Below are 20,000 nucleotides of genomic sequence, written 5' to 3'. Positions count from 1 at the left end.
AGAAGCCTGTGTGCTATCACCATGTCTAGTGCAGCTCAAAAATAAAATATAAACAGACTATAATGTATATGTGTTTTTAAGATTAGATAATAATAAAAAAAACACTAAACATAGCAATTCAATATATGGAGGATGTCTGTGGTGCAGTATATGCCAGAGTATAAGACAAATTCTTTCTTGGCAATTTTGTTTGAGGCTCCTAAGTCAAGGGGTTGTCTTATATAATGAGAATAAAATACAACCCTTTAACCCTGTAGTGAATATTAAGTACCACACCACCTTGGAATTCATTCTGCAGCTACATACTTATTATATATATATATATATATATATATATATATATATATATATATATATATATATATATATATATATATATATATATATATATATATATATATATATATATATATATATATATATATATATATATATATATATATATATATATATATATATATATATATATATATATATATATATATATATATATATATATATATATATATATATATATATATATATATATATATATATATATATATATATATATATATATATATATATATATATATATATATATATATATATATATATATATATATATATATATATATATATATATATATATATATATATATATATATATATATATATATATATATATATATATATATATATATATATATATATATATATATATATATATATATATATATATATATACATATATATATATAATATATATATATATATATATATATACATATACATATATATATATATATATGTATATATGTATATATATATATATATATATATATATATATATATATACATATATATATATATATATATATATATATATATATATATATATATATATATATATATATATATATATATATATATATATATATATATATATATATATATATATATATATATATATATATATATATATATATATATATATATATATATATATATATATATATATATATATATATATATATATATATATATATATATATATATATATATATATATATATATATATATATATATATATATATATATATATATATATATATATATATATATATATATATATATATATATATATATATATATATATATATATATATATATATATATATATATATATATATATATATATATATATATATATATATATATATATATATATATATATATATATATATATATATATATATATATATATATATATATATATATATATATATATATATATATATATATATATATATATATATATATATATATATATATATATATATATATATATATATATATATATATATATATATATATATATATATATATATATATATATATATATATATATATATATATATATATATATATATATATATATATATATATATATATATATATATATATATATATATATATATATATATATATATATATATATATATATATATATATATATATATATATATATATATATATATATATATATATATATATATATATATATATATATATATATATATATATATATATATATATATATATATATATATATATATATATATATATATATATATATATATATATATATATATATATATATATATATATATATATATATATATATATATATATATATATATATATATATATATATATATATATATATATATATATATATATATATATATATATATATATATATATATATATATATATATATATATATATATATATATATATATATATATATATATATATATATATATATATATATATATATATATATATATATATATATATATATATATATATATATATATATATATATATATATATATATATATATATATATATATATATATATATATATATATATATATATATATATATATATATATATATATATATATATATATATATATATATATATATATATATATATATATATATATATATATATATATATATATATATATATATATATATATATATATATATATATATATATATATATATATATATATATATATATATATATATATATATATATATATATATATATATATATATATATATATATATATATATATATATATATATATATATATATATATATATATATATATATATATATATATATATATATATATATATATATATATATATATATATATATATATATATATATATATATATATATATATATATATATATATATTTAGTACTAGATAAAAATATGCAACTATGTGGGTACTTGATCACATATTTGTCGTGGAAAAAAAAACTGGTGTTTATGAGGTTGAAGTAATTTTTAGACAAAAATTTGCGACCATTCTATGACGCCGTGGAATTTTTCCCACTTAGTGCCAAACATAAAGTCAACTGTCAGTCTGCTTCTGGCAGTAGTAAAATGAGGTTGTCTGCACTTTCTAGCTCCGTGACAGGTCTCTGGATTGAAATGACTTGGGTGGTTAGTAGTGCTTTATTTACCCCGGTGTGTCGAAATCTAAGAATTTAATGAGTGAGACAATTGCTTAGATAATTGGTCTAAAGAAAGGAGGCCATACAATTTCCGAAATTTGCAGTTTCACTAGCCTGGGGAAAATGAGTGTCATGAAGTACATAGGCAAATTTCATGAAGGAAGAAATGATCAAATACTACAGAAGAAACCTTGCTCTGGCAGACCATGCAGGATCTCAAATTGTACTACAAACATAATGAAATGAACAACAGAGTCAGCAGCTACAACTAAAGCATGTTTCCAACATGATTTGATATCTTTCATGGTCTGCCAGAGCGAGGTTTCTTCTGTGGTATTTAATCATTTCTTCTTTCATGAAATTTGCATATGTACTTCTTCACACTTGTTCACCCCATTCCAGTCAAATTGCAAATTTTGGTAGTTGTATGGCCTCCTTTCTTTAAGACCAATCATCTGAACAATTATTTCAATCATTAAATCCTTTGGTTTTTTACATAGTGTGGCAAATAAAGCACTACTAACCACCCAAGTAATCTAAATCCAGAGGCCTGGATACTTATATGTGAGCTAATTGTTGGGTTAATAAATCGAGTGACTTTATTTTAAAACTAGCAGCATTGGTAGTAAGGGAACAGCAGTATTACTGCTACCCAGGGCCCAGTGAAATGTCAGCAATACACCTGTGGCAATTAGTACCGTAGTCATCAGGAAATGAAAGTAATGCATATTCCTGCCATTTCAGAACTCAGAAACATATGGAACTGTACAGAACAGGGATGGTGAATTTTGAAATGATACTAATGTGAAGCATCCGACTGACCGTCACGGAAGCCCTTCATGTTGCGGCTCATCAGTGATGCACCCTCCATAATCAAAGATTTATACACCAGTAAGAGCTCAAAACCTAAACTTTTCCTTAAAAAATTGAAGGTTATCTTATATATAGAGTTATCTTATAGTGCAGCATATACAATAATCATGGTGTCCAACTCAAATTCATCTGAAAAAAAAAAAAAAATACCACTGGGGTAAACACATCTAATTTCCTGCCATACAACAAAGGTTAATTGTAAATAATGATGAATGGAAAACATCAATACAAAGAAAGTGTGTGTGTGTGTGTGTGTGTGTGTGTGTGTGTGTGTGTGTGTGTGTGTGTGTGTGTGTGTGTGTGTGTGTGTGTGTGTGTGTGTGTGTGTGTGTGTGTGTGTGTGTGTGTGTGTGTGTTTACCTAGTTGTAGTTTTACAGGGCCTGGGCTTTATGCTTTATGCTTGTGTGTGTGTGTGTGTGTGTGTGTGTGTGTGTGTGTGTGTGTGTGTGTGTGTGTGTGTGTGTGTGTACATGAGCAGGAGACTGAATTGTGCACAACCTCTAATCCAATCATCTTCCTAACATTTTTTGACGTCTCTCTGCCTGCCTGGCTACATGTTGTACATCTTAATAGTTACAGTATCATAGTGGATGGATACTCAAGGAATCTCTTGAAGGCAGCCAACCACTGAGCTCCTACTGCTCCGTCCACTGTCCGGTGATCACAACTTAGCGTTACTGTCATCACCTGGGCCACACGGAACCTGTGTGTGAGATAACAATTAAATATGGTGTTGTAAGGTGTCTTCTGAAATCTTGCAATTTCAAACATGAATATCTTAAAGAATATTAGTAATTCATGAAACCACACTCACATACTGGAAAAAAATAAAATAAAAAAAGTGACAACTAAAACCAAGAAATATACAATACACTATAATTTCAATAAACAAAAAGAAGACACTTTTACAAAAAAAATATGCCCTTTGGTACTGAAGAATTAGATAGAAATATGTTGTTTTAAATGGAAAAGTATCTGACTGGGTGAATCCATAGTGTCACGCTCACATTGTATTTTTCATACATTTTTTTCTATTTACCTTAAGAAGAAAAGAAATAAAAAAGAAAACATTAGATGCACATATCATTCCGATGCCATGAATGGAAATGTGGCACCATAAAATTTTAATTCTTGGATTTTACCCTCCACATAGTTCATTATACGAGACCTGGGATGCAGAATTTTATATCCACACTCAAACCTCTGCTGTCGCACCTAACTGGTGCATCTATCACTGCGAAATAGCTGAAATCCTGATAGCCAAATTGATGACCCTATGGTAATAATCTAAATTGACACTTGGACCTTGAAACTGTCATTTTTTACCCTTTAATACCATAAAACAGTACAAAAATAAAGAAATACAGTAATCGCCCGCGTATCCGAATTATAGCACCCAAGGCCCTGGCGGATACGCGAAATATCCGGATAAGTGGAATTTCCTTTCCAAACACCTTATAAATTGAGAAAAAAAAAACATGAACATAACCCAAATGGGTAAGAAAACAATGAATGAAAGCACATTAAATGATTGTATATACAATAATGACTACCTGGAGCAAGATATAACGATAACATATGAGATACCTGCTTCTCTAGAAAATGTGAGGATTGGGAAGGTGCCATCAGCAGTATCATGGCAATCTGCTGTTTCACTGCTGAATTGGACACTATCTGAGTCATTATTAGTGTGTTGAAGTGAGATAATGATAGTGAAGTATTTATTGTTTGTCTGGTACAGCTTTCTACCTGTCTCAATATGATTTTTGGTAATAGTGTTATTATGAGAGCTATGTCATGTAAAGTTGTGATGATGAAGGCAGTAAGAAAATAAAAGTGTTTGAAAAAATCATAACAGTCTTATGATAATAGAGAGATGGTGGAGACGCCTGGCAGTGAGGCATGGGGTGAGGCAAGGTCTTGGAGGGGGAGATAACGTGAATGACGGCGGGGAGAGGGGAGGCCAGAATTGAAAGTCCAGCTGTCTCACAACAATACATTTGTTTGTTTGTTTCTAGTTGTCTTCTCTTCTTGATGTTTCTCAGTCTAATTCTCATCAACTTACAGAGGTAAATGAAACACCTCCCTACTTGACTCCTGGCCACGTACTGTGTAGCGCGAGTCAGGCTATGACACAATCACAGAAGACATTTAAAAATGGCTTCCTGATGGGAAGGGTATTTAATTATTAAAAATAAACTATACCATCTGGTAATTTAGGGTCTGAAGATTTTGGAGATACAATAGTAATCCCAAAATCTTAAATACCCAAAAATTGAATAAATAAATCCTGCATCTCCCAAAAGTCTGAGTTTAATTTTTTTTAGGGGGTGGGGAATTCGTATAAGTTAGATATATATATATATATATATATATATATATATATATATATATATATATATATATATATATATATACAGTAATCGCCCGCGTATCCGGATTATAGCAGCCAAGGCACTGGCAGATACACGAAATACCCAGATACACGGAATTTCCTCTCCCAACCCCTTATAAATAGAGAACATGTACATAACCCAAATGGGTAAGAAAACAATGAATGAAAGCACATTAAATGTATAATCTGAAACAAAAAATGGTACATAAGCAGTACAACGGGTGGTAGGATGTACACACAACAGTAAAGGCGGCGTCACACTATAGTACTTTTCCATCAACTTTCTTTGTCGCGTTTGTCAGCTGTAAACAAACATGGCTGCCCCTTCACCCCCCAGCCAGCTGCTGCTATTTTTTCGTTGCTATTTTTGGCCTTTAATGCTCTTTATGAAAAAGTTCAGACAGCTTGGTCCACTCATAAACGAAAGAGCAGCTCATCTTGGCCATTTGCTACTTGGAAGTTCTGCCTTGGAGCGTCTCATAGAGAAATGTAAACAAACAACTGAACCACTTTTCGCTGCTAGGCTGGAACAATATATATATATATATATATATATATATATATATATATATATATATATATATATATATATATATACAGTCAAACCACGCCGAACACGAAACTCGCGTATACATGAATCGGTAAAATATCCCATATTTAGCCGAGCACGACTTTACTCGCGATTGCACGATTTGGTCTCCATTTGAATCTCCCGCAGATTCTGGTGGATGCACTTGACCTCCCCTCCCAAGCGTCTTGGACATCTCGTAATTTGCTGAAAGTCATGGAAGATGCAACATCCCTCTTCACTGAAACAGATCCCATTCTGGAGAGGAGCATTAAGGTAAGTTCAAGAGGGGTGTTGAGGAGCTTCTTTTGCCCTACAAGGAGACTTTACGCCATATGGAGGCATTTGCCAGTCAGAGGCCCATCACTTCATATTTCAGCCCTCTCCAACCAGCAAATAAACTAAAGGTACTAGTACTATAATCAAATAAAATGTGTGCTTGGTACTTCATTAATTGTATATAAATATATATAATGTGTGTGTATATTATATATATATATATATATATATATATATATATATATATATATATATATATATATATATATATATATATATTTACATATATATTTACATATATATTTACATATATATATATATATATATATATATATATATATATATATATATATATATATATATATATATTTGTTTTTTTCAGCATTTTAGTAAAAAATTTTTGGGGGAGGATCTGGGAACGTAACCCCTATTTTCCCATAGGGCCTATTATTCGCTGAACACGAATCTCGCCGTATACGACGAGCTCAGGAACGTAACTGTCGTGTTCGGCGAGGTTTGACTGTATATATATATATATATATATATATATATATATATATATATATATATATATATATATATATATATATATATACAGTAAGTCCTCGTTATACGGTAGTTCTTTATCCGGTAAATTCACAGTTACGGTATTTGGAAATTACTATCCTTAATTCGATATATGGTAAGAAAAATTAACAGAAGCGGTATCTGCTCATGTCATCCCAGGGCCTCAGCGCAGGGGAGCTGGGGTGATGACGTCATACATGCCACACCTCCCTGCCACTCACTGTACTGACTTTAACTTGACCATCCTTGGAGCCTGTTATCTCTTCTTCTCGCTCCCCCCTTTTTTTTTTCAACTGCATAAATATTACTTACATGCATTACTAATTAGATGAATAAATGGAATATTAAAGGCGACAGGCGGTAGGATTTCGGTCAGTCGCTCTGTGGTGTGCCCCTTGTCCACTGCCAGGCAAGTGGGTGGTGTTATGGATTTACTACTGCATATGTGAATACATTAAGATATGTTTATTGTTACGGTTATTACTTGTACAATTTTGTTAGGGTAGTGAATTACGGTGTACCGATGTGGTGTGCTCGTGGTGTATGTTATATTTCTATATTAATTTGCACTTTGTATAGCTTGTATATGAGAGTGTTGTTTCAGTACGCTTCTAAGGTGATACATGCTTAAGGCAGCAAGATGTGATTGCTGTAAACTACACAGCATTGATTACGGGCCATCTGCTGGGTACCACACGGGAGGCATTGTTGTGAGTGTAACATATAACATAACATAACATAAATAATAGGATAACAAAGGGCCACCAGGGCCCATCTAGGTTATTCTGTATCAGTCGCACAGCGACCTCGTCATTAGTACTTAAAGATACACTTACAAGTACACAATACATTATATACTAATTCTAAATATTTGGCCCACTAACAGGGCTAAGTCCTGCAGCAAAAACACACACACACACACACACACACACACACACACACACACACACACACACACATACACACAGCCCGGTAGCTCAGTGGTTAGAGCGCTGGCTTCACAAGCCAGAGGACCGGGGTTCGATTCTCCGGCCGGGTGGAGATATTTGGGTGTGTCTCCTTTCATGTGTAGCCCCTGTTCACCTAGCAGTGAGTAGGTACGGGATGTAAATCGAGGAGTTGTGATCTTGTTGTCCCGGTGTGTGGTGTGTGCCTGGTCTCAGACCTATCCGAAGATCGGAAATAATGAGCTCTGAGCTCATTCCGTAGGGTAACGTCTGGCTGTCTCGTCAGAGACTGCAGCAGATCAAACAGTGAATTACACATTCGAGAGGCATGGTTGAGGGCGGACGCACTGGCGCAGTTTCGACGATCAGTTGATCTTCACTACACCATAACATAACATAAATAATAGGATAACAAAGGGCCACCAGGGCCCATCTAGGTTATCCTGTATCAGTCGCACAGCGACCTCGTCATCAGTACTTAAAGATACACTTACAAGTACACAATACATTATATACTAATTCTAAATATTTGGCCCATTAACAGGGCTAAGTCCTGCAGTGAAATCCTCTACAATTTGTGGTCCCCATACATGGGGATCATGTCTTGTTTAACTATAGTAAATTTCTTATAAAAACTATCATGCAGTGCTATACATAATTATAAATCTAATAAATTTAAGTGCTTATCTAATCTGTTTTTAAACATTGTCAAACTAGTGCTATTTACAACCGTCTCTGGCAATGCATTCCAGAAGTCTACCACCCTATGACTAAAGAAATATTTTCTTATATCTAACCTGCAGCCTTGCTTTCTAATCTTCCTGCCATGATTTCTAGTCCTATTTCCTCCTCTAAGGTAAAGAAAGATCTCACATCTATGTAGTTTGTATCTGAGAACATTTTAAATAACTCTATCATATCCCCTCTTATACATCTCCTCTCAAATGAAAACATGTTTAATTCCTTTAATCTATCTCTATACTCCAGGCGCTTTAATGCTGGTATCATCCTAGTTGCTCTTCTCTGAACTGCTTCTAACATGTTGATATCCTGCCTATAGTGGGGTGACCAGGCCTGTATGCAATACTCTAAATGGGGCCTAACATAGGAATTATATAAGCTACGCACCACTTCCTTACTTTTATAACTAACATTTCTATTTATAAAACCCAGGATCCTATTTGCCCTATTTCTTGCTTCTAAACATTGCTTTGAAAATTTCATAGTCCTGTCTATCACTACTCCTAAATCCTTTCCTTCCTCTACTGCCTCTAGCCAACATCCCTCCATCTCATAGTTAAAGTTTGTGTTGTCTTTACCTAAATGCATAACCTGACACTTTTAGAATTAAACTCCATCTGCCACCTGTCTGCCCATGCTATCAGCCTGTCCAGGTCTCGTTGTATTCTGTAATTGTCCTTTTCACCCTGTACTGCACATGCTATCTTAGTATCATCTGCAAACTTTGATACTTTGCTACTAATTCCTATATCTAAATCGTTAATGTACACCAAGAAAAGAAGAGGTCCTAGCACTGATCCTTGGGGTACCCCACTAACCACTTCCTTCCACTCAGACATTGCCCCATTTAATACTACTCTCTGTTTCCTATCAGAAAGCCATTCACTAATCCAATCAACTAACCTACCCCTATCCCATGTAGTCTCAATTTGTACACTAGCCTCCTATGCGGTACCTTATCAAACGCCTTGCTAAAATCTAGATATATAACATCTATGCTATTTCCATCATCTAACTCCTTGGTAATATATTCTAAGATATCGAGCAAATTTGTAAGACAGGACCTCCCTGATCTAAAGCCATGTTGGGTATCTCTAATTAATCTATTCTCATTTAAATGCTCCCAAATACTACCCTTAATGATTTTCTCTAGTATCTTACATACTATACTAGTTAAACTGATCGGTCTATAATTATTCGCATCATCCTTCCTACCTTTTTAAATATTGGAGTAACATTAGCTAACTTCCAGTCCTGAGGTATCTCAGCAAACCTAAGTGATCTTTCAAAGATTAACTTAAGTGCTTCAGAAATACTGTCTACACCCTCCCTAAGTACTCTGGCATGTAGCTCATCAGGACCACTAGCTTTCCTATCGTCTAGTTCAAGAATAAATTTCCTAATAATTCCCGGTTTTATATCAATATTTTCTAAAGCTCTTAAACTACTCGTCGCACTGTTTGTAACAGGATTTCCTATTCTTTCCTAGTAAATACTGAAGAAAATTGTTCATTCAATAATTCTACTATGTCTTCATTTTGATCCACTACTACACCATCTTTTCTGAGTGGTCCAATCCTATCCTTATTTCTTTTATCACTGACCTTGTAATAACTATATAATTTTTGGGATCTTTACTCCCAGCTCTAGCTAGTTTTATCTCTGCCTGCCTTTTACTTTTTTTATAACCTTACTCAAATCATCTCTGACCTGTCTGTACCTAATCAAATCTACATCTTCCCACTTTTCTGCAACTCTCTGTATGCCCTCTTCTTCTCTCTGATCTGGCTACCTATCTCATGAGTCCACCATAATGGCTTCCTGTTTCTCTGCCTTATATCTTTGTAAGGGATACACTGCATCACTATACCCTTTACTACAACCTTAAAAATATCCCACATCTCCTGTGCAGTTTTATTTCCAAAACTATCTTCCCAGTTTACCTCTCCTAATAACTGACGTAACCTACCATAATTGCCTTTCTGATAGTTTGGGACTCTAGTCTTATTCACTATATTATCCCTACTGGAATTAATGATAAATCTAATTATATGATGGTCACTGTTTGCTAAAGTCTCTCCTACCTCAACTTCCTTTAAACAATGCTCAATATTTGTTAGTACTATGTCTAAAACCTTCCTCCCCCTAGTAGGTTTATCTACCATCTGCACTAAATAGTTATCCTGAAAACTTTCCATAAACTTATTTTCACTAGCATCTCCTACCATCCTCTCCCAGTTTACTGACTTAAGATTAAAATCCCTAAGATAATTGTCTGACTAGTACACCCCTATTTATCTCATCTACCATAAGGTTGTCTACATCTGCTGACTGGTTAGGTGGTCTATAAAAGCTCCTACTCTAATAACCTTACTTTTGTTTACTCTAACATCCAGCCATAAGGACTCTACTCTGTTATCTACCTTAATACCATTAACCTGACTGGAAATGAAGGATTTTTTACATAAATAACTACTCCTCCACCTATCCTACCAATTCTCTGGTGTAAATACATAATGTATCCATCTACTTCATATTCTTTCCTATTTTCCTAAACTTTTCCTCATTTACCCATGCCTCTGTGACACATACAACATCTAAGTCCTCCTCAACTATATAACTAGATAACTCGTCCTTCTTGTTCCTAAGACTCCTGGCATTTACATAAAAACATTTAAGTCCTGCTACCTTCCTAGATGCTGTCTCCTTATTTGGAATCCTAATCTTATTCTCTCCTATTTGCACCTGGAAATCTTTCCTAATCTTTTCACTATCTCTGTTTATCCTATCTAATTTATGTCTAGCATCTTTCTTCTGGAATGCATTTGCTACCTCACCCCTACACTCCATCCCAACTCCCCCTCCAGACATCCACTCAGCACATCCACACCCTTCCTACTCAGATGCACACCATCCCTAGCATACAAATCCTTCGCCCATAGAACCTATCCCATACATCCACAAAGCTGACACCCACATCCTTACACATCCCTTTTACCCGATCATTCACACCAATGGCTCTAGACAACCATTCCTGCTAACATACACACGAGGCAAGATTCCTGACACTACACACCTCCTACCACTCTCCCTTATCTTGCCTAACATTTCCCGAAATCTTGCCACTAACTCCTCCGACCCACCTGCTCTGACATCGTTCCCACCTACGTGCAAAACTACTACACCCTCCTCTCCATCCCCCAACCCTCTTCTGCACCTCCTCACTCACTGCCTTCACACCTGCACCAGGCATACACACGTTCGTCCTCCTATCCCTGTCTTTCCCACAGAAAGTGCTATCTAAATACCTAACCTGAGAGTCACCCACCACACACACCTGAGGTGTGCTAGGCACAACCATCCTCCTCCTCTCCTCTACCCCCTTCTTTCTCCTTTCACTCACCACAACCACTTCATTCACTCCACTCTCACTCTCCTCTCCCCCTCCAACAAACCGAACCTATTTTCACACTCAACAGGTTTAGTCCTATCCTCCCTAACTGCCTCCGCTTTCCTTCCCTCGCAACCTGCCATCTCTGCCCATCCTGACTACTATCTTTCCCAGTCTGGCTCGCCTGCTCCCTCTTCCCCACTCTGCTCTTCCCGACAGAGGGCCAAGCCACCCTGTCGCCCTCAGAAGGTCCAACCTTCGGCCTAACACTGATCTCCTGCCTAATTTTTTCCACTGCCTCCCCAAGCCTCTTAACCTCCTCCTTCAACTCAAAGATGAGAACTTCGTTCGCACTTTTCCCCTCACTTAGCTTTCTGATTTCCTCTCGCAATTCTCGGTGCTCAAGAGAAAGAACTAAATTCTCGCTCTTGAGCCTACACACCATACACTCAGAAAAGTCAACGACCTTCCTGTCATGCCCACACATCTCACACACAACAAACTCTCCCAATCCCATCTCAACACTCTCTTTCACGCACTCAATCACACTCTGATATACCTCAATAGCTACCGCCATACTAATTTACAATCTGTTAACTCACAAACAAATAAAAATACTTGGTGACGGCGGGGTGGGGGAACCGCGGTGGTGGGGGGCCTAAGTGAGGTCAACTAATCCTCTTTCAAGGTCAACTTGTATCTTATTATCATAGTTGCTTAGGTTAATGTTAACTATGTTGGTATTTTGTGCTTTCAGGGTATTGATAAGTGGTGTTTACGGTAGAATTGGATAACACAGACGTGTATATGTATGGTGTGATGGGTTAAACCTATAGTTAAACAAGACATGATCCCCATGTATGGGGATCACAGATTGTAGAGGAATTCGCTGCAGGACTTAGCCATGTTAATGGGCCAAATATTTAGAATTAGTATATAATGTATTGTGTACTTGAAAGTGTATCTTTAAGTACTGATGGCGAGGTACAAAGCACTGATACAGCATAACCTAGATGGGCCCTGGAGGCCCTTTGTTATCTTTGGAGGCCCTTTGTTATCTTATTATTTATGTTATGTTATGTTATGTTATACTTCTCTATATATTGTTGGGATTTATATTCACGTTATGCATGTATATTTATTGCTGTGTTACCGACAGGTTGAAATTAAATGTTATTACGGCAAGCCGAGTTTACGTCTGGTACCTGAGCAACATTTCGACAACAAGCAACATGGCAGGCGGTGACAAATACGGCAAAGGCGACGACGACACCACCGGGATGTCACTGGAGGCATAGAAGAGGAAAGCCAGACAGCAAAGAGGAACAGTTAAGGCGAAACTGACACGTAAGCTGGACAAGTTTCATAAGTATGTAGCAGATGAAGTGGTATTAGAAATTTTGGAAGAAAGTTATTAGTGTGTTGCAAAAGCTTATGAGGAAGTTGAAGTATCCAATGAACATTAATGCAATTTGCTAGATGAAGATAGTGATGAACTGTTAATACAAGAAGCTAACAAATATATCAAAGAACTAGAGGACAGAAAGTGTGAAGCTCAAGTGTTATTCGTAAAAGTTAAGAATGAAATGTAAGCAAGGAAACTTCCTAAAGTAAAGCCCATTGATGTGCCAGTGTTTAACAGAGATGTGAGAGAATACAGTAATTTTAAGAGAGATTTTGTTAAACTTATGTAATCCAGTTATGGTAAAGATCCTTTCGTTCTCAGATAGGGTCTTTCGAGGGAAGCCTTGGAAACAGTTCGTGGTACAGATCATGATTTTGATAAGATGTTCAAACGACTTGATGAAACTTTAGCAATAGTAGAAGAGTGATTGATGTGGTGGTAGAGGATATAAGATCAATTGCTCCAATATCAGAAGGTGATTGTGATGATGATGACCAGATCATAGACATGATAAAGCGTAACGTAGCTCGTAAGTTATCAGATGATGAAGTGAGAAATTATGTTGGCCCTGTTACTTACATTCAACATCATGAAGTGCTAAAACCTTGATCCGTATCAACCCCACTAAGAATTGTGTTTGACTCTTCTGCCAAATATATGGATGAATTACTGAATAGCTTTTGGGCGAAGGGTCCCAATCTTTTGAATTCAATGATTAGTATATTAAGATTCCATGAGAATGAAGTAGGTTTCACTGGTGATACAAGCAAAATGTATAATGGGACCGATCGCGATCTGCTATGTAGGTGCCTTCAACCGCCAGATGGGTCAATTATTTCACAGCAAGTTGGTCAACTGGAACGTACTTTTCTGCACGTTTTGTAAATATTAAATGGTTTAATAAAATAGTTATAATCTTTCTAAGAATGTACTCGTGGCATATAAGCTAAAAAAGTGGAAATGTTTATTTACCATCTTTACCATCTCCATTTCTGGGACAAAAATAGAAAAGATCATTAATAGGTAAAGCGTAGTTTTAATGCCTTTTTCTTTCCATAAAAATTAATATGAATTATATTCATACAGAAAATCACAACAATTAATAGTCTTAAGAAATTAACAGTATAGAGGATATTGTCTGACATGCACCGAGAATGTTCTATGGAAACGTAAACAAATCTAGCGTGTTAAGAGCCATCGCCACACTCGCTACACAACGACTTCACTATGGATATTAGTGAGGATGAACTTAGAAAATGGACAGCGCCAACTCTGAGAAACTTTCTGAGATCAAAAGGCATACCAAGTTCGCTTGTTGTGATTCAGTTAGGAAAATTTGGTTTCGGCAATGTTGGCCAGGTTATTTCGGCACAGACTCCGAAAATAGTTTTTTTTATAAATGCTACTCAGTGATATTTGCTCTACACTTTTTGAGTGGAGCATTGTCCTATGCAGAAACTCTGACAATTTTGTGATAAGGTATATATGTACTACTAGACTTACAAAAAATATTTTGATGGGACACTGGTACATCCATACTTTCCACCATTAGGAACATATATTTGCATATTTTTATGTCATTTTCAATCAGACACATAGATAAATAGCCAAACGTTTATATTATGAGGTATGTAGGCATGAATATCTGTATATATATTTTTTTAATAGGGCTTCCACAAGAGCGACAGTTCAGCGCGATAGGCAGGACCAACTTGTGAATTAAACCAGCTGGCGAACAATGAAAACTACACAGATAGCGATTGGTGCCATTGCATCAAGCTTCCAAAATTAGAGCAGCATGTACATAGGTTTGTCTGGAGAAACTTGCAAACACATTGCAAACCAGATCACTATGTATTGACATCCATGGGCTTTGGAGACAAACCATCAGGAATTATTGCACTGTTGGCACTCAAACACACAGCAGAGTTGTCAGAAAGTAAATTTTCTGAAGCAGCAAATGTAATAAAAACTAATTCCTATGTAGATGATATAATTCATTCTGTTGAAAGCAAAGAAGAGGCACTTTCCCTTATCAAAGATATTGAAAATATATTGTCTAGTGGTAGTTTTAAGATCAAACGATGGGTCATTTCTGGAGATGACGAGAATTCTGACATGAATGTGCTAAAGCATGATGGTGAAAAGGTACTTGGTCTAAATTGGAAATGCAGAAGTGATGTATTTTATTTCAAAACAAAACTGAATTTCTCTCCAAAATATAAGGGAATAAGAACATGTCCAGACCTAAACAAAACCAATATCTTTGAGAATATACCTTCCTCTCTGACGAAAACGGTTGTCGTTAGTCAGATGTGTTCTGTATACGACCCATTAGGATTTTTGCTCCCTTTTACACTGAAAGCTAAGCTTCTGTTGAGAGACACTGTGAAATGTGATGCTAAGCTAAGATGGGATGATCCTATACCCTTCCATATACGCGATCAGTGGGTGTCACATTTTTATGATTTATTCAGCATTGAGACACTGTTTTTTGAGAGGAGTGTTATGCCTACCTCAGCCAAAGGAATGCCTATGTTAGTTATATTTAGTGATAGTTCCTCAGATGCATATGGTGCTGTTGCATATGCAAGTTGGGAGATAGAATCTGGTAGATTTGAAAGCAGACTCATCAGGGCAAAGAATAGGATAGCACCTTCTAGGCAGCTTTCTATCCCAAGACTTGAATTATGTGGAGCTATTATGTCATGCAGGATGCGTAGATTCATTAAAGAATCTACGCATCCTGCATGACATAATAGCTCCACATAATTCAAGTCTTGGGATAGAAAGCTGCCTAGAAGGTGCTATCCTATTCTTTGCCCTGATGAGTCTGCTTTCAAATCTACCAGATTCTATCTCCCAACTTGCATATGCAACAGCACCATATGCATCTGAGGAACTATCACTAAATATAACTAACATAGGCATTCCTTTGGCTGAGGTAGGCATAACACTCCTCTCAAAAAACAGTGTCTCAATGCTGAATAAATCATAAAAATGTGACACCCACTGATCGCGTATATGGAAGGGCATAGGATCATCCCATCTTAGCTTAGCAACACATTTCACAGTGTCTCTCAACAGAAGCTTAGCTTTCAGTGTAAAAGGGAGCAAAATATAAATTTAGCTCGGTTATGCATATAACTGATTCTGCCATTGTTAGAGCACAGATCCAAAAGGAGTCACATGGGTTTGGTACATTTGTTGCCACTCGAGTAGTGGAAATTAAGTCGAAAAGTGATCCCAATGAATGGTGGTGGGTTTCTTCGAAACTTAATCCTGCCGACCTATTGACCAGGCCTCATGAACCTTCAAATGCTGTTACCAACTCATTATGGAAATATGGTCCTGGGTTCATGACTCTACCTTTAGAAATGTGGCCTGTTAGTCAATTAGGAGACTGTGAATTACCTGAAAGAATTCATGTTAATCTAGCATAATGCTCGGATAGTGAGAAAGAAACCACTATTGATGCGTCAAATTTCAAGAACTATAATAGGTTAATTGCAGTTACTGCTAGAATATTAAACATCTTTAAAGTAAAATCTTTGAAGGGCGTAAAATTAATGCTTGAGCCTGAAGACCTTCAAAAAGCTGAACAGTTTTCGGTTAGAGAAGCACAGCAGTGTCTTCCTGAAGACTAGGAGAGGTATTTTCAAAGATTAGAACCATTTAAAACTGAAGATGGCACTATCATGGTTGGACAAAGGATGGAGAACTGGCTAAAGCAGAATTGGAATCAGGATTGTTTTATCTTATTACCTAAGAAACATTCATTTACAGCCTTGTATATCAATTACTTGCACAGTATAGATCATGCTGGGGTAGATGTTACGCTCTCTAAGCTCCAATCCAGGTTTTGTATAATTTGTAGAAAGTTGGATGTCAAGGTTGAAGGTCAGATTTCTGATGAAAGAATGAGCCCTTGTCCAGCATTCTATCACACAGCTGTAGATATCTTTGGATCTTTTCAGATTAAAGATAACGTTACGAAAACAACTACTGGAAAGGCCTATGGTGTTATATTTAATTGTATGGTTACACGTGCTGTATATATTGATGTAGATCAGTGGTTCCCAAACTATCTTACCTGACGCCCCCTTCTTGCTTCCAGTAGACCCGCACGCCCCCCCCTCCCACTTCCTCTTTTGCTCATGTGAACTTATTTTATTTTATTGCATTTATTTCTTAGCATTGTTCAGGAAAACAGATCTCTGTTTGTATTAAATTTTAATAATGAAAGCCACTCAAACAAATAATAGTACATTCCAGAGAGACATTTTGATTTTATTATTCTTATAATCTATTAAAACATTTTTTTTAGCAGATGACTTCACGCCCCCCTTGAATTCTCTTTACGCCTCCCTAGGGGGGCGCGCCCCCCAGTTTGGGAACCACTGATGTAGATGGATATGACACTTACAGTTTTTTTAAAAGTTTCAGAAGACTTACAGCTATTCATGGATATCCTGATACTGTTCACTCTGACTTAGGGTCCCAGTTAGTTTCGGCAAGTAATAACTTAAAAGTGCAATCAACAATTAGAACATGTCTGATCTCACTGAATTTGGCACCAGAGAAGGTTTGAAATGGGAATTCAATTGCTCTGCGGATGCTGCATGGCAAAATGGTGTCAGTGAAGCCTTAATCAAGTCTGTGAAAAAGTCTCTGACAATGCTCATAGGCTGTAGTACATTAAAACGCTCATAGGCTGTAGTACATTAAAACTTTACAAACAATAGTTTTCGAAATAGCAAACTTGATGAACGAAAGGCCTATTGGAATAAAGCCTGGTATGGATGTAGAATTAGGAACCTATCTATGTCCTAATGACTTACTTTTGGGTAGAGCTAGCAGGAAAGTTCCCTCTGGCTCATGGTCTACCTCAGATAACATTCAAAAGAGGCTGAACTTTATACAAAATGATTTCAACACATTCTGGCGTAAGTGGCAACGAGATTATTTTCCTACGCTTATCATTAGACAAAAATGGCACACAAGTAAAAGAAATGTACAACCCGGTAATATTGTTCTGATACAAGATGCAAATACCGTGAGAGGTAAATAGAAAATGGGGCAGGTTGTAGATGTAGAAATCAGCAGAGATAATAAAGTCAGAGATGTAAATATCAGATACAAAATAGAGAAACCAGAAAACCAGTATAAAGGACAATGTGACACAATCATCAAAAGATCTGTCCACAAGCTGGTGGTACTGTTACCCATTGAGGAACAATAACATGTGGCCAGGAGTGTATTATTAGTTATTCATACTAATAATTAATTCCTTTTGCTGATATGTAAACCATGGTGTTGTTGTGGCTCAATATGATGACGTGTGAACCCTGGTGTTGGGGTGGTTCATTTCGATGATGTGTTTAGCCTGGCGTTGAGGTGACAGGCGGTAGGGTTTCAGTCAGTCGCTCTGTGGTGTGCCCCTTGTCCACTGCCAGGCAAGCGGGTGGTGTTATGGATTTACTACTGCATATGTGAATACATTAAGATATGTTTATTGTTACTGTTATTACTTATACAATTTTGTTAGGGTTGTGAATTACGGTGTACCGATGTGAGTTGTAAATTTTGGTTTATCTATTCGTATGTGTGCTCGTAGCATATGTTATATTTCTATATTAATTTGCACTTTGTATAGCTTGTATATGAGAGTGTTGTTTCAGTACGCTTCTATGGTGATACATAATTAAGGCAGCAAGATGTGATTGCTGTAAACTACGCAGCATTGATTACGGGCCATCTGCTGGGTACCAGAGGGGAGGCATTGTTGTGAGTGTAATTGTATCTTATTATCATAGTTGCTTAGGTTAATGTTAACTATGTTGGTATTTTGTGCTTTCAGGGTATTGATAAGTGGTGTTTACGGTATAATTGGATAATACAGATGTGTATATGTATGGTGTGATAGATGTATACTTCTATATATTGTTGGGATTTATATTCACGTTATGCGTGTATATTCATTGCTGTGTTACCGACAGGTCGAAATTAAATGTTGTTACGGCAAGCCGAGTTTACGTCTGATACCTGAGCAACAATTATCCACTTGGTCCATTCTGTTGATAAATTCATAAACTTGTATCAGATCCCCTCTCTCCCTTCTTTGTTCCAGGGTTGGTAGATCCATAGCCTTTAGTCTCTCCTTATATGTCATCCCTTCAAATCCTGGAACCATTCTTGTAGCCATTTTTTGTAGTCTCTCCAACTTCCTTATGTGTTTCTTTTTATGAGCGGTCCACATTACTCCTGCATATTCCAATCTGAGTCTTACTATAGTACTTATCAATTTCTT

The 20,000-nt window shown here is 34.6% G+C and overlaps 1 protein-coding gene across 1 annotated transcript in view; it reads right to left on the bottom strand.

Annotated features, from left to right (window-relative positions):
• Window positions 1-3,782: 3,782 nt before the first annotated feature.
• Window positions 3,783-20,000, bottom strand: part of LOC123511313 (dihydrolipoyllysine-residue acetyltransferase component of pyruvate dehydrogenase complex, mitochondrial-like) — a 308,658-nt gene continuing 292,440 nt past the window's right edge. Inside the window, exon 10 of the mRNA XM_045267094.1 lies at window positions 3,783-4,100. Coding sequence (XP_045123029.1) covers window positions 3,971-4,100 — 130 coding nt within the window. The 3' untranslated portion in view covers window positions 3,783-3,970. The remainder of the gene's footprint in view (window positions 4,101-20,000) is intronic.

Source organism: Portunus trituberculatus, chromosome 31 (assembly GCF_017591435.1).
Source record: "Portunus trituberculatus isolate SZX2019 chromosome 31, ASM1759143v1, whole genome shotgun sequence".
In the NCBI taxonomy this organism is placed as follows: domain Eukaryota; kingdom Metazoa; phylum Arthropoda; class Malacostraca; order Decapoda; family Portunidae; genus Portunus; species Portunus trituberculatus.
Note: the sequence above shows the minus strand (reverse complement) of the source record. Positions and strands in the feature narration are given on the sequence as shown.